The sequence below is a fragment of the Pan paniscus genome, chromosome 5, assembly GCF_029289425.2.
Source record: "Pan paniscus chromosome 5, NHGRI_mPanPan1-v2.0_pri, whole genome shotgun sequence".
Taxonomy (NCBI): domain Eukaryota; kingdom Metazoa; phylum Chordata; class Mammalia; order Primates; family Hominidae; genus Pan; species Pan paniscus.
The window spans coordinates 125,335,932-125,353,336 of NC_073254.2; the positions used below are offsets into that span (position 1 = coordinate 125,335,932).

The following is a 17,405-nucleotide window of genomic DNA, read 5'->3' on the forward strand; positions in this document are numbered from 1 at the left end:
GTTGCTTCAAACCTTCAGTTTTTAAAAAACGAGGAATCTGCAAAGTACAATACAATAAAGCAAAATAAAACGAGGTATGCCTGTATGACATAAATAAACTAATGGAAAAGGCAGTAAAATCTCCATTAATATGTAACAAGGAGACTAGAAGTGAACACTAACATTCATTATAAAATATTTAGTATTTAAAATTATTTATAAAACAAGTCATTAAATAAATCATATTTACAAATCATAAAAATATAAATTTGTGGTCCCTCATTGTCTTCCCTTTTACACTGAGTATTGTTATCTAATAGGTTCTGTAAGGATCTACAAAGTAATCACAAGATACTTACATGGTGTAGAAACTATACTTTTTAGAGGTAAGAAAGCTTAGGGATTTAGAGGCCATTTAGTCTAATTAATTTTTTTTTTTTTTTTTTTTTTAGAGATAGGGTCTTGCTGGAGTGCAGTGGCACAATCACAGTTCACTGTAACCTTGAACTCCTGGGCTCAAATGATCATCCTGCCTCAGCCTCCCGAGTGGCTAGTACTACAGTTGTATACCACCGTGCCTGGCTAATTAAAAAAAAAATATATATATATATTTTTGTAGAAATGGAGTCTTGCTATGTTACCCAGGCTGGTCTTGGAGTTTTGGTCTCAAGTGATCTCCCTGCACCAGCCTCTCAAAGTGCTGGGATTCCAGCTATAAGGCACTGTGCCTGGCTAACATGTTTATTTAAGAGGTGAAAACAAAAATCCTGAGCTATAGCGAGAATAACTTATCTTGATAACAAAATGTGCAGGATCAGCATAGACCTGGAGTTCTAAGTTCTAGTCTTGGCTCTGTTAATTGTTAACAGTGTAACCTCTGTTAATATACTTACACTGACTGAATTTTAGTTTCCTTGTCTGTAAAATAAGAGGGCTCCATTAGACGAACTCTAATGTACGTGCAATTGGAAGGCATATAACTTGTCCTGAGGCCAGAATCATATTAGCGGAAAAACATACCACCTAGGAAAAAGCAAAGGAGGCAGCTATGAAATTAGGGACCTGATTACCTTTCTGTAGGTGGGTTCGTGCCATGCTTCCATTCCAAACAGCAGGCCCAAGGATGGACTGTGTCCACATCCTGCTCAGGGACTGTGAAGGAGGGCAGTTGGGAGTTGATCACCCCAGGCAAGATGCTGACTTAGCAGAGAATCAAACACCTGGAGAGCCATCTGGACACTAGCTTACACAGCTTCCTCACCGTGCCAGGCAATCCCTCAGAGTCCATCCTAATGCCCAAATATTCCCATACGCTTGCATCACGCTTCATGTTCTAGAAACAGTATTAAATTTCTTTCTCCAAGGGAGGAGTGCCTCCTTAACAGGTGCTTCTGTCTTTGTAGTATGTGATTTCTGCTGTCAACAATTATAATATCTGAAAATTCTATTTTTTAGGACCCTTCATTTTTCCAATCCTGATCCTGAGATTTAGGTACCTGGCCACCAGGTGGCATTTGGGTGCCCTGATCTCAGGGTCTACACCAAAAAGCTCTTGCCAAAGGCCTTTTTTTGCCTTGTGTGGCAGACTGCTTAGTTGTCCCGCAATATCTATCTATTCCTCCTGTTTCCTTGATAAAAAGGCCCTAATTTTTAGCTAGTCACATTTTTTTTTCTGGGAATAAAACTACATCTCAAAACCTCTTTCCAACCGAGTGTGAGTATGTTTTCACCAATAAGACATAAGCAGATAGAGGATGCAAGTCACTTCCTAACAAACATCTTTATAAGCCAGCTGACACATACCCATTCACCATATCATAGGTTATGTAGTCTCAGGTTGCTGCAGAGTAATGTCCTCTTTTAGACATGGTAGAGAATTTATGTACAGTGGAGCAGAGACTGCAGCAACTACAGACTTCAGCCACATAACTTACTTCTCTATTATAAGACAGCAAGAAAACAGACTTATCTTCCAGAGTCACACAGCTGGTATCCAGAGAAGGAGAAAGGGATACAAGTATGTACACTCTGAATATGAACACTACGCTCTCAAGCTAGAATGCCTGCATGACGGGGGAAATTCTAACGTAAAATATGTTGCCATGAAGCGTAATATCAAAAATAACACAAATGCTCAGGCAATAAATCATCAAGAACCGATACCAATTCAAGCAGTTTCCTAACCATATGAAAATAGAGTGACCCCTCAGAAAGTTTCTTTTTGAAAATGCTGCCCCATTCACTCTTCACTAAAACGTTCTGAAAATTTCTGACCTATACCCAATCACACGAACACGCTGCTATGGGAAGACACTGCCACTCGTTCAATAGTCAGCTCACCAAGGATGTGGATGAGTCAACACTCAAAAGCTGTATGTGTCATGAACTCGGCGCAGAAGTTAATGAGTATTAAAACACGAATTAATGTTCTGAAAATATGTTCTTTGAATGGCAAAGCCTATATGCTAGCAAGCACAAATCAGCTACCACTAAGATTAGAAAAATCTGAATTAAAGGGAAAAAAAATCCCACTCCCTCCACCCCAAGGCATGTTGGTAAAGCCAAAGATTTTCTTACTCTAGCATTTTGGCTCGGCTGCAAAGCAAACCGCCTTAGGGATGTTACTGATGTTTCATATGTACTATAGCAGGTAATCCCCAGAAAAGCCAAATTCCTATTAAGTATAAGAGAACAACAGTAAAGATAATAAAATCAATGTTAACTACTTATAAAATCTTTATTATTTTTCCTTTGTATTAAGTTTGCTCCCCTTCTTAAAATATGAGTACTTGGATTCTCTTAATTTATACTGACTTTTATAAAATGTAGATGCTTGTTAATGGAGTTGATTCAGGGTATAGACTCAGTTAAGTGTTCTTTTCAGGTCTATAAATTTTGTCTTTCATTTTGCAAGAAGAAAAGCCAATCTCTAGCTGGCTGAACAATGATGAAACACTGAGGAATCAAAGTGTATTTTTGCTACATTAAATTCCTTTGTGACACCACATTCAACCACAGTACACTATTCCATCAACAGAGAAGTGCCCCAGGCAACCATCACACAGGGTACTGACAGTAGGATTATTATTTTCTTGAATTTACTGTAACAAAAAAGCAGAAGCAGTCTTTGAAAAAAGGGCAGTGGTAAAATTGTTCAGGAATCTCAGTGGGGAACTGGGCATTAAAAAACACCCATTCCCTCAAAGCCCTGCCCAACTTCCATCCCTCCTGTGAAGGCTTCCTCCTTTACCCAAGCCAGGATGGCCTCTGACCACCACAGCACTGACCGAAGCCTGTGCCTTTCCCCTGACCACTGTGATAACATCCTTGGGTTCTTCAGTCTTTTCAGATCTGTATGTTTCAACTTTCTAGTCAGGGGCAGTGCTTATGTCTGGAATTTCTTTGTATTCAAACAGTACCTGGCGTTGCATATCATACTATGAATATTTATTGATAGGCAACATTTAACTATCATTTCCCTATTACTTCACTTTGTTTAAAATGAAACATATTGCTGACTGTAAATGTAGACAGATTTTTCAGGTAAATTCACTTACCACCAAATCTGTTTTACAAATATAATTTCTATGTTCAATATTTCAACTTCTTTTTAAAAGACAATGGCACACAAATTTTAATCAATATTACATGGTTGTATCATTCACAATAAAAAGCAGGAAAAAGATGAATCAATTGCAGATTTGATAAACCTATCTAAAACTGAATTCTTATCTGTGTTCCAGATTGGAAGATAAACTGACAGTGTTTCTAGGATCAGATTTTCAAAATTGTATTTCTGGTACAGATCAATTTTCTACCCACAGCTATAATCAGGAATGGATGAAGGCTGTATAGAGAGCAGCTCTGTTTGTGTCTGTCTGTAAAATATGACACCAGATCCCTCACCTTCCCAGTCGAGATGCTCAGGGTCTTAAGGGAATATATTAACAGATCACACAAAGAGGAGCACTCTGTGGCTCATTTAGCCATGTTTCTTTGGCCCTTCTCCTTCTCCTTGGCTGGTCTATTTTATCAGCTACACCACCAGGTAGGCAGTGCCATTAAAAGAAGTTCTTGGTCATAGTGTTGACTAACCATGCACAGTAATCTGTGCTGCAGTATTCACATCAAAATGATAATATGCCTCACGGAATGAACAAAGAAATGAAACATAGCCTGGGAGATAAGATACTCTTTTCAAGTCACCTATGAGGTAAATATAAACCCCAGGGTTAAGTGGAATCAAAAGTGACATTATCCTAAAGTAATTGAAAATGAAAATAAAATGTAATAGAAGCAAAAATGTGGCTTCTATTACGCACCTTTAGGATGCTTTCCATTCATCCACAAATCCCTCTCCAGAGTCTGCTTTTTACAATGGGAGGTCATTGTTGGCAACACTGCCAAGAGCCTAATCAAAATGTGAGAACATCTGTCATGCTCTCATTGCATGTCAAAGCTCTGCTGCACACATACACTTGAATCTAAACCACTGCACAACAGATTTTAAGACATACAAGTCAATGATGTTGTGACATCATATTGTGCTTCAAAGGCACCTTTTACACAACGAAAGAATTCTATTTTAATAACAGTACTACATGTATGAGGTATATAATTAGTAGATACAAATCTTCTATTGGCATTATACATACAGGCTATACCCTGTTTATGGGCAAAGTTGCATTTTCTAAATATGGAAATGAAGAGCAACGCATTAAGATCTGTACTATCCAGGTACTGTTTAAATATTTACCATGAGTCTTTTTATTCCTCCTATTACAGCAGTACAAATAAAAAATTGTAAGTATTTAAGAGGCTCAATGCCCGGAACTTTTGTTTGGGAAGTGGAGAGCCAGGCACAGGGAAATTCTGGGAGTGTTCCAGTGCCACAGGCACCTGGCAGCGCCGAAGCGCATGTTCTCCAGGTTTAACCTGGACATTCCAGGCTGCTATGTATGTGGCTGTTAGGTTTGTATTCCACAGAAGCACTTGCTTAGCTGCCGTTTTATCTTTTCATTTGTAAATGAAAACAATATATATTAGGTGGTAACTAGCTTGTCATCTATAAAGAATATTACCATTATCAGAATAGGAAAAAAAAGCCATCTAATAGGGGAAACACCCCAATCATACTAAGCAGTAAGAGGTATTTCCCTGGAAGAAGTGGCCTCCCTGGCAGCTGTCATTATTATAGGGGTCCCTCCCTTCCCCAGACTCCAAAGGCAATTATACACTTGGGTACTAAATGTCTGTGGGAAGTGGAAAAAAGGGGAAAACAGTGTCTTTTTTTACACAGAGCTGAGCCCCCTCATAGACATGAGAAGATTAGGATCTCTCTCGGGCAACCCTACCCCGTCCTACCTAGGGCAGCTGAGACTGTGCTCTTGAGAGCAGAGGAGAGAACACTTGCTGGGTGCTGCCTGGGTGTCCCTGACATTCCTGATAGGAGAGGCACACCTATCCTTGCTGGGGATACCCAGGCAAGGACCAGAACTAGGCCCTGAGAAAACCAAATGTCACAACTGATAGGGACACATTTTCTACAAATTAGAGAAAAAAAAAGAGCAAAGAATGCCAGACTAAAAGTGAACAGATGTTAGAAGATTGGTATAGGATGAGGGTGAATTTATGAACCATGAAAATACCAGACAGGGGCTACAGGCCCCTACAGGATCTCGCTCCAGGCAACGGCTCACCGTGAAAACAAAATAAGCAGCAGCCAAATAAATAGGAAACTAAAAGTCTGTTACATTTATTTCTAACGTTGATTGAAAAAAATAGATTATATTCTATTGCCAGATCTTGAATATACCTTATCTCTTAATAATCCCACAGGAATCCTAAAAAACAGATACTATCAATCTCTACTTTACAGTTGAAAAAACTGTGGCAGAAAGGTTAAATGACTTGCCCCAGGTGGATTTCAGGCCTGTCTGACAGAGCTTCTTGACCCTGTATGTCTTCTCGGCCCTGTATGTCTATCAAGAATGTTGTACTTTTAAATGCTATTTACATAGATGAAGATTCTGCAAACTTTTTCTTAAAGGCCATATATTAAATATTTCAGGCCTTCTGGGACATAGAGTTTCTGTTGCAACCACTCTAAGTGCCAAAGCAACCACAGGCAATATGTAAACAAATGGGCATGTGTTCTCCAATAAAACAGGAGGCCAGTTTGCCAACTGCTGATGTAGAACAGGGGCTGATAAATCATAGCTCTACACCAAATCCAGCCCACCACCTGTTTTAGTAAACAAAGCTTTATTCATGATCTAGATGTAGCCTATCATCTAGACCATTTCTAGACAATTGAAGGGTAATTCACCAAGCTATAATAATGCCCTAGTTTCACAGAAACATTGTGGGGAACATCCAGCGCTCTTTATTCTCATCTTCCTTCACAAACAATGTTCTGATTCCTAATCTGTGGCCTGTGTGGTCCAGCCCTCCAGGTGGGAGGGGCCTTGATAAACACCTGGTGCCCTATTGGTGACCTCTCATTGCAAAGGAACAGAGACATTCTTCGTCATCATCAATCAACCAGTGATTCAGTTTCTGGAAGACTCAGTACCCTTGGGGAGCTGAAAAAACAAAAAAGGAGATTCTTAACCTGAAAAGATGGTGGCCAAAGACGAAGCTTGTGGTGACATGACAATTAATTAATTTATTCATTCAAATGTTTTATTGAGTGTCTACTCTGTGTCATGCAGAAATGCACATGAACTTCAGACTAAAAACACTGACTCACAGCACTTAAGTCAATACTTTACATAGAGCAAATCCCCATGTTATTTACAACACCAAAAGACCTGAGCTAGAACACAAACCATATTCAAGCAAGCAGATTGACACAGACAGAAATGTTACAATAGGAGCCCCAAGAGAAAGAACTCCAGCTTCCTGTCAAGAGTAGCAGCCATAGGAGCAGAACCTGCAGGCTATGGGAGGGCAGGGACTATGCCAGCTCACTGCTGAATCCTGAGTGTTTGGCTCAATGACCGTCAACCGTGGGGGCTACAAAATACTAGTTGTCATGAATTACCTCCACTGCTTCTGATAAGCTGCAGTGTGAATGGCCCAGCCTGAAAGTCAGACTTCCTAACTCTCACATTAACGAGATCATATTCTCCATACCTGGACTGTCTGGTAATCAGAAGCATCAATTCCTTTTACGGTCACCTCTCGGAAAACTCTTGGCTCCAGTTCCTCTTTGGTAAGATCACAGTGATAAATGATACCTAAAAAGTAGAATAAGGCTTGGTTTAGTCTACGGGACTCACTAGATTCAAAGGGGGCAAGGATCACAAACCACAACCAAATGCCAGCAATGGCAAGAGAGGATCATTTATCAGGGACTTGGTTAATCCCCACCACAGTCGAAGGCTCACTGCAGACAAGTGCTTAGAACAGAGTCTGGCATGAGGGGTGCTATGTAAGTGTTCATCCTCATCATCACCATCTCATGCAGCCTTCTTTTTTATAACACTAGTAAGTGTATACATTTTAGAAGATCCTAATGCATTCTGTGAATATGAGAAAAGGTGAGAAACCTAATTGCAGAAATTTAACTCGTCTTCCCCAAGCTGGGTCACTTAGGAATGCAGGTCAAAAAAATGGTAGACTTCATCTAGTGCCATTTGACCTGGGAGGTGACTGACAAAAAACTCAAGTGATTTGCCCAGGGTCAAGAGCCAGTCAGGGGTCTCTTGACAAACACTCTGGGGCTCCTGCTACCTGGCACCTACCTATCTGTGGACACTCATGTGGACAGCAATCACGGACCAAAGATGATCAGTAGATATTTCAAAATTGCTTTTCCAATTTGGATTGTCCCAGTAATTGTGCACGACACAAAATGATTAATATACATACTAAGAATTCCAGCGTATGTAACACTAATTAAACATTTCCCAAATTTAATGCTACTACTTTCTAACATTTAAGAACTAAATCAAAGAAATAATAAGACAAGTCATTAATGTTTGAAAACAATGACACTGCTGTGGTTTATAAAACAGAATTAGTCATCCACAGAGTGGCTGGTGTGGAAATAGCACCTCCCCACATAATACTTTGAACATATGCTGTCAAGTATATGAAAAATTGATTTAGTGATCCCATCAGTACTTGCTGGAAAACCAAAAACCAAACGGTACTCCCACAGAGCACATTTAAATGGAATAATCATTATTAAAATGTCAGTCCTTTCTTTCTTCTCGACTCCTCTGTGTATGCACTTCACTAACAGCTGGGAAACAATACGCTGCCCCCGACCGGAAAGGAGTAATACATTTAGATCCGTGAACAGCACAGCTGCTAATCCTTATGAATGTTGTCTCAATTCTCATGATTGCAGACAAACTGTTTTAAGGTTACCATAACAGGGTATACGATTAACGCTGACAGTAAGATGTATAACATGACTCAAGTATTGACTTTCTTAGTTTAAGTTACGCTTGGATATTTGTTAGAATATACCTTTATATATACTTCCAATTGCATTCTATGAGCATGTATTCTAATTTACCAGATATAATGAATACTGTACTTGCCTAAATAAATGTAATCTTGGGGTAAAAGGCTATCTCTTGTGGTATATTTTAATTTTTAAGAGCTTCTTGATCAGTACCCGGTGCCCCCCACAAACACAAAAAGCATGTGAATCCTTGAAAAAAAAGTATAAATAATCAAACAACAACAACAAAAAGACAACGTGCAGACCAAGCATGCACCATTTGAGCACCTGCCTCACCCTGGCATCACCATGACCTGTAGTACAGCAAATGACAAAGGCCTAGGGAGCCAAAATTCCCAGCTCTGAAAGTTGCTAGCTCAGTGACCTGAGACAAGGCACCAAAGTACTAGAATGCAAGTTCTGTAGTGAAAGACAATGAGTAGGAAATATACTCTAAATGCCTGTTTATCTAGAAAGGTTGAGACATCAAATCTAACCACAGAATGAAATAAATATGCAACAGGGGCTGGTTACTGTACACGGAAAGAGTTTCAAATGCCTGACCTCCCTATTCTTCTGTCCTGTGCACCAGAAGTGGTACCTTGAAGGAGGCTGTGTTAAACCTGAAGGTACTGGCACTTAATATATTTCATCGATACTTTCTGTTTATAGATCCATCTAGGTTAGCCCATTGCATATTCACAGCATAATGTGAATCCCTATAATCTAATGATGCTTTGTGTCCCATCTGATTTGGCTCAGAGGATAAGAACAAGGAAGGTGGGGTTTGAAGAAAACATCCTAGACTCATAAACCAGAGTTGGTCAGGTGATCGCTAGGAAATAAATTTCAAAGTTTAAGGGTGAAAAAAGAGAACTGAACTGTGGAAGTCCCTTAAGGCCAGAGAAGGTATCTGGACTTGAGAAGGAGGCAGGGAGATCAGTTGGTATGTTCCCAGTGTAATCTGAAATAAATGTAAGGAGAAGTAGGAGTAGTCAGGAGAAAGAGAGACAACTCTAGGAGAACCTACCAAAACAAGAATCAGGGGATCCAAAAAGTCACGTATGTAAAAAGGCGGCAAACTTTGTAACCCATGGAGATTTTGTTTTAACTGATTTTAGGCTGGGTTTTAACATTATTCAAAGAAAAAAACAAAAACAAGTCTCAAAAAGTTTTGCCTTTCCCTGATATCCATGAAAGGCTTTTCTATGATTTCTCACCCCTGACTCCCAGAGCCATGCATATGGGACTGCTCTACTGGATTATTACAACACGCAGGTCTGGAGCTCACCCTAGGCAACTCTCCAAGGTTCCACAAGTACAGAGTTCACCGGTTCAACCACTAAGTGGTTTGAACCACAGAGAATAAGTGCACTGTGCTCTAAGCTGCTATGGCTGCCTGTTTTCTTCCAAATGTGACTCAAGGTGCCAAAGTAAGTCATAAATGGCTTGGGCTCAAGATGTGTTTTCACCATGTACCTCCGAGGAAAACAAAGTCAGCTGGTGTGCACCTGCCAGAGGTATCAAATGTCTGCAGCAGGAAGCTGGAGCTGCAGTTATTTGTGACCCTGGGGTTTTACATATAATTGAGTACCTCTGCTCTTTACTGTAGTAGTGAACAGCTAGCCTTCAGACACCAGTGCAAGACTACTTGTGAGCCGATGTGTATATACACACACTGACAATCCATGCTTTCATGAGATCTAATCTAATTATCTGATGGCTGTTTTTGCATTTGGTCTCACAAGATCTGAATCCGGAAGCCCCATTCTCTGGTTTTAGAAATCAAACTGCATTCGGGAGAGAAAAGAGAAAAATGGAGGCAAAACTAGTAAAAGGAGACAGACAAAGCTTGGTCAGAAAATTAAAGCTTGGTCAGAAAATGCCTGGCAGTACAGAACGAGGAACACACTTCTCTTTTCAAATTTCACAGCCACAGTCACGGGTAATATTTCATTGTTTGGCACAGAACCCAGCATTTTACACTTGGACAATAAGCCCTTTCTTCCCCAGGTAATGATGAGCTTGTTCCTGACAAATGGTCACATGCGGTCACTGAAGGAGGTTTACAGGCCTTTGGGGACTCCAGCTTTTATTAAGAGCAGGTGAGTCACTCTCACTGCCCTCCTCATTGCCCTTTATCCATTTAAACTATTTAAGATATGAAATTTTCCAAAGTAAAACTTCTGTACCCAGTGTAAATTTGAGGAAATAAACTGTGGGCCCTGCAGCAGTGGGCTAAGAATGGCTATCTAGAAGAAATGATTTTCCTCATCTGTCCACTGGCTGCTGCTGTACTCCAGGTTCTAGGGGGAAGAGGGAATGGGGGGAGGTGCAGGACACCCTGAAGTCGAATTCTCGAACGGTCGCTTCCTGGCTTCTGGCCCTTGCATGGTTTCCACATTCTTGTGGGTGCTTTTCCTAGCTTCTCTTGATCCGCTGCAAGGTGCTCGGGAAAGTAAAGCCTGGCTAGGTTTTCAAGGTATACTATCAGACCTATTTACAGAACATCATTCTTTTGGTTTTAATAACCCTGACAGCAACCTACCACCACTATAAGATTCCTTATGGATTGCCTGCTCTGTGACTCAGAGGCTCAAAATAATAGTGATGAGACATCACTGTCAACTGGCCAAATCCCAAGAGGAGGACAGGGCCACTTGAGCACCTGCCTTACTCTCCCCTAAGACTGCTTTTTTTTTTTGTCTAATGACCAAACGACTGCAGCAAAACTGAGTGGGACAAAAAGCACTTTGGAGGAGTTCAACATATGTGCATAAGGAAAGTGCAGACTTTTTTCAGCCAGATTGCTTTTAGGACAGGGTCTGCCTGGTCAACTGCAAACTGCCAACTGAGCCAGACTCCTGGGACAAATCACAGTGTGTGTATGGCCATGACGCTACAAAAACAGTGCAGATGGACAGAATGGAGGAAAAAAACAAAACAAAGCAAAATGAATGTGACCAATTTTTTTTTTTAAGTTAAAAAGAGAGCTATGTTTACTTTGGGGAAAATTAACCCGTACCATGAAATGTAAAACCACAACTTAACAAGTGTTTCCCTTTCCTACTAGAACCAAATAACACCCATGTTTTCATGATGTAAGACTATACTTTTAGAATTACATTTTATTTCAGTTTAACAACAGCAGAATTGATTCTCAGCTTATTCCAGAAAACATTTTTTGTCAGATGTAGCTAAAGATTTTACATTTTGTATCTGCACTGTGTTCTCATGCATATAGACCAAAGACTGAATCAAATGTTGTATTCATTGGTACTATTTTTTTTTTTTTTTTGAGATGGAGTCTCACTCTGTTGACAGGCTGGAGTACAGTGGCGCGATCTCGGCTCACTGCAACCTCCGCCTCCCGGGTTCAAGTGATTCTCCTGCCTCAGCCTCCTGAGCAGCTGGGACTATAGGCGCGCGCCACCACGCCCAGCTAATTTTTGTATTTTTAGTAGAGACGGGTTTCACAATTTGCCCAGGATGGTCTCAATCTCTTGACCTTGTGACCCGCCTTGGCCTCCCAAAGTGCTGGGATTACAGGAGTGAGACACTATGCCCGGCCCATTGGTACTAATTTTTAATCAATCTAGAACGTTAGCTGTTCCTGCCTCCAGAAGAACAGAGACTTGGAATATAAGATTAATGAGAGTGCCATTTTAGGCGTTTACATTTCCCTTTGTTCTGGGCATCTGTTCTACCGTTTTATTCCCATTAAGTAATTTTGGCTATAATATAGCATATGTGATTTTCCATAACATAGCATTATACTTCCATTTCCCCAAAGAAACCCAAACACCAGTCTGATTTTTAAAGTGAACAGCAACAGTGAAAAAACACTTACCTGGAGATAAAAAGGAAGTAAACTGATAGAAGATTTCAGTGTCCTTCTTCTGACCGCTGTACCCTACAATGCTGCCGACCTCGAGCGGGAAGGTCTTAAGGAGAGCACCAGTAGTCAGGTCGTGGAGCTGCAGAATGTTCTTGACGTCATGGAGGTAGCATAAGACCAAGAAGTTGGACCTGACACAAGCTATCCATTCTGAAAGGATAAGAAGAGAAAAAACCTAATGCAATTTAAAAAATTAATGAAAACACATTTAATTGAGCAACAGTTCCAGAGCTACACATAGGGCTATGTAGCAATGAGACTTGCAAAGTCACTTTTACATTTTTTTTTTTTGAGACAGGGTCTTGCTGTGTCGCCCAGGCTTGAGTACAGTAGTGCAATCTCAGCTCACTGCAACCTCTACCTCCCAGGTTCAAGGGACTTTCCTGCCTCAGCCTCCCAAGTGGCTGGGATTACAGGTGTGTGCCACCATGCCTGGCTAATTTTTATATTTTTAGTACAGACGGGGTTTCACTACGTAGGCCAAACTGGTCTTGAACTCCTGGCCTCAAGAGATCTGCCCACCTCGGCCTCCCAAAACTGTTAAGATTACAGGCGTGAGCCACCACGCCCAGCCTTATAATTGGTTTTAATCATTCATCTAGTTCTCAACATATTCCTTTAATAAATGACTATTTTATTTCCCAAGGAAATAAAATACTCTTGGGCCAGGGGCTTTTGATGACCTAGATAATGTGTGGAATAGTAACCCTGCCTTCCTATTTTGTGCCTATTATCATGCTATAGGAGCTATAAGGAGGAAAACAATAAAAGCCAAATCACGGTTCATGTCTGACAGGATTGTTTATTAGATAAAAATGTAATAAGCCCTTGTTATCCACCAGATTCCCTGCAAAGTGCTAGAGAGACAAGTAGTAAGATGAGGTCGATTCTGCTCGTGAGACAAAATCATATAAAAATGCAAGTAATAAACCATAAACAAGGATAAGTGACTGGTGGGTTGAGGATCCAAAACAAATGACAGCCCTAAAGCAAGGGCTGAATTGAGTCTCAAGTGCAGGAGTGTGGAGATGGAGGGGAAATGGGGGCTAGCAGGAAAAGCACAGCATCCTACTGGATGAGGTGCAGGAAGATAGGCGACTCCTGGCATGAAGGCCAGAGCCAGGAATGAGGAGAGGGGAAAGGAATAGAAAGGACAGAAGGAAGACTGGTAAAGAGAACAAACGAGAGATCCGTTTTCAAGAGGAAGTGTTGTTCAGTTTGGGGCAGATGGAGACGCTGGTGGTGGCCTGATAGGCCATCCAGTGAGCCAGGTAGAGAGCAGTTTAGTTACCTGTGACTGTGGAGCCACTGTTTGAACACAAGGGCAACATAAAGATGGCATTAATAAAGGATGCACGTGTCTAACAGCTGAATGCAGAACAATGGAAGTCTACGGAGGGGAGAAGAGTAAGAGCACTATTGCAACAAGCCGGGGAGAACACCACATCAAGCGGGGGATAAAGTCTGGGCAGGAAAGAAAACAAATGAAAGGTATTTCCCAAGAAGAATAGCCAGGGCTTGATGCCTGCAGGGATATGGAGAGTAAGGTAGAGAAATGAGTTCTTAACTCCCGGGACTGCAACTTTCAGTGACAGCGTTCAGTGACAGAGCTGGGAGAGTAGGAGTGAGAGGTGATGAGGAAAGGAGAAAACGAAGGGCAAGCACAGAGGTCTGCCTGAGGTAGGGCCAGGTCACCCAGAGGGAGAGACACTGCAGCAAGTGGAAGTGAGGACAGGGCTGCAGGGGACAGGTCACATGTGCTGAACAGACAAGCCTTTCTTGGGTTTCATGTGGTAGGGTGGGGTTCTTGACACTGCTTATTTTTATAACCCAAGAAACTAGCAGTTCATGTTTTTAGGATGCTAGAATTTACCCACATGAAAAGATGTTGGAAAGAGGGAACTCTGAGGATCACCAGGGGCCTTGATCTTGGGCTGCTGAGATTACTATGGCAAACTTTTTTTTTCTCAAGTGAGGACATAAAGAAGAGCTCATACAGCCAAAAGTAATTTGCTCATTCTCCAATGCACTTTCTTAAAAAACCTCAATCAGGCAACATATTTCATATGGCTTAATGTTTTAAAGAGACCAAAGTATGGGGGAAAAATGAAGTAAATTATAGCTGTCAAAGAATAATCAATCTGTATTAACTATGAGCACAACAGAATTATAAAACAGACAGAAGTGAATAACAAAAGGACAAGGTGATTTGTAGACTGTCATTAATAAAAGCTCTGACTTTACCGCTGTACTTTATGACTCATCTCTAGTTTTTATTCTCAATAGGGCGCTCTGTGCTAATGATATATGGCACATTCAAATTCAACCATGCTTCTCTTTAAATTGATGAGTTCTAGTGAACACTGAAGGTTTCCCCTTTCCAGTCTGAAAATCTTATAACCTTTCAGAAGGAAGGTTATACAAATATATCACCCCCCCAACAAAATCTCCTAGCATTAATTTGCATTTCATTACATCTATAAGATGGGATGTCACCTTAAGGCATATAGTTAAAACCCCTCTTTTGGCTTTAAATGGCAGAAATTCAGATGCCTTGGGAAACAGTTACAACATCCATGATGGTGTCCTATACAAGAATCACTGTTTAATCCTGACTTGTGCCGGAAAACTCCTGGAGCACCTACATGAAGACTTATGCCACCCAAGTCTCATTTGGATGCAGCAACGCATGAGGTCAGTGCATGATGAACAGTGCTGAACCTGGCATGCAGGAAGCCCTCACTAACTGCTGGCTGTAACTACCCTTAGGGGGACATCCCTGCCTCAGTTTGGACAGAAGCCATCAGGCTATCAAAGTGACTAGAAACAGATTCACTAAACAAAGATACTGAAATAAATGGTCAAAAATCTGTTCTGTGACTCGTGGGTCCCTCGCCCAAATATAAATAAGGGTCAGAATGTGAACAGAGGGTTTTGAGGAGACAGGTGATAAGATTTCCTCTTGTTCTTGCCTGTAAGTCCCCCACCCTATGGGAGGGTGACAAGATTATTACCTTCTACCAACCCCAGCCTGACACAGACAGAGTACCGGTGCCTGATCCAAACCTGCAAGTTAACGGGACTGTGCCTGGAAATCCAAAAGGCAGGAGAATGGCCAACTACTTCGGAGGAAGAGCCTGGAATGGGTTGCTGTCTCAGGGTTACAGATGTGAATTTCAAGCAGGCATGCAGTTGTCTTGGGTCCTGTCCAACAGAACTGCCTACAGGGGTGTGGAGATCTAAGTACAAGAGGGTCGAAGAATGCAGTCAGGTGCCCAGGGGCTGAACAGACTCTCAAGAAAAACCCAGGAGTGCTTTCTCCAGGGCCAAGGGACCTGCAGAAACAAGGGACCAGCAGGAAGTGCCCATAGCAACCTGTGACCCCGAGAGAAGCAGCTGGAATCAGCTGCTCCCCTGCCACCCCCAAGCAACGCTAGGTTTAAATACCTTCCAGGCACAGAAAGCATACCACCTTGAGCAAGGGAGAAACAGTTCCTTATTGATCAAGGACCTGAACGTGGATCTGCCTGACTCCAAGACCTGTGCTTTAATTCACTGAAAAACACATTTTAGGACTGCTATATCTTAGACAGGGCCACTCTGCAGATCTCAAAGGGGACTTTTTTTCCTCATTATATACCATATATTTTGCATTTCTAAATGGTCCTATTTTATCCTCATTCTACCCAGCAGCAGCAGTTCACCACCACCAAGTAACCTCATTGGCCTAATAGTACTGAATTCTTCTTTTGTGTAAAAAACTGACCCCAAATTAATGAGTTTTATTGTAGTCAAAATCAACTTTCATGCAATAAATAATTTATAAAGCAGCATATCATTTTTGGAAAAATCACAGAGAATGAATAAAAGGGAACTGAAAGGCTCTCTGTGAAACACAACTGATACGGAAGTGACGTTCTCAAGAGGTTAATGTAGTTCACTGCACAAAGCAGCAACCGTGATGGGTTTCAATTCAATCTGACAATAGTCTATTCCCTTTTCTAATAAGAGGGCTCTAAATCCACACTAAGATCAACAACAGGGATAATGCAAATAGCCAAAGGTTACTCAAAAGCTTAAAGCTAAGGATTCTAAATCTAAACAGTTTTAAAAATTAAATGTTCATGATTATTACCAGATATTAAGTATACAAAGACAACTGATATATTTGTTTAAAAAGCAGTACTTTGGAAGTCTGAAATCCTATCTTTACAATTTTTATGAAGACCTTGCATTTCTACATGATATAGTACTAAGCTACAAAGATATCACACAATGAAAACTTGGATGAACTATTTAGACACTTCATTCCTGATGATTACAGGTTGAAGGTTTTTTACCTTGTAACAGATCACTAGAGAATGAGAGATGCACTAACTTGTTGATGTTCTCATCAAAAACAAGAGCACAATTTTCAAGTCACATGTGTTCTCACCTAAGACATCTTTCTCATGCTCAGGAACAAGTACTTTCCACTTAGACTCTTCAGGATCCCTGAAGTCAATGTTGATCACGCGATAGTTGGGAGACTGGCGATTCGTCTTGAATGTGAACACCGTCCCCTCATTGGTCACGTAGTCATATTCTCCTTCAAAGTTGTCGATCAGTTTTACCCACTTCAGGATTCCTGGCAAGAGACCAAGCATTCTCATCATCTCTCTAATGTTTAAAAATGGTGTTGCTTTGTGTGTAGGGAGGGGAGGGTGGATCTTTCTTATCCTCAAAACATAAAGCAGAGATATTTGGAAGATCTAGGGCATGAAAAGGAGCAAGAACCAGTTGTGGGTGAATTGAAAAATGCTAAGGAGCCCCTGAAAAACCCGGCAAGGAGGGGGGAATGAAGGACCTCTCTTCCCGGCCCATCACCCCCACAAGATCTGGTAAATCCTCTTCTAACTGAGCCGGCCTCAAATCTGGGCACTTCTCTCCACCTCTCCTGCCATCACACCATTCCAAGTCGTCGTCGTCTCCCTCCCAAGTCTTTGTGTTCTACAGCAGTGGCTTCCAACCACAGACACTTTCACCCCCAGGCAACATCTGAAAATGTCTGGAGACATTTTCGGCTGTCAC

The 17,405-nt window shown here is 41.2% G+C and overlaps 1 protein-coding gene across 1 annotated transcript in view; it reads right to left on the reverse strand.

Annotated features, from left to right (window-relative positions):
- PREP (prolyl endopeptidase) overlaps positions 1 to 17,405 on the reverse strand; it is a 128,126-nt gene that overhangs the window by 38,994 nt on the left and 71,727 nt on the right. Inside the window, exons 8-10 of the mRNA XM_034962627.3 lie at positions 16,771 to 16,962; positions 12,288 to 12,485; positions 7,117 to 7,220 (exon numbers count right to left, since the gene is read on the reverse strand). Of these exons, the coding sequence (XP_034818518.1) occupies positions 7,117 to 7,220; positions 12,288 to 12,485; positions 16,771 to 16,962 (494 nt within the window). The remainder of the gene's footprint in view (positions 1 to 7,116; positions 7,221 to 12,287; positions 12,486 to 16,770; positions 16,963 to 17,405) is intronic.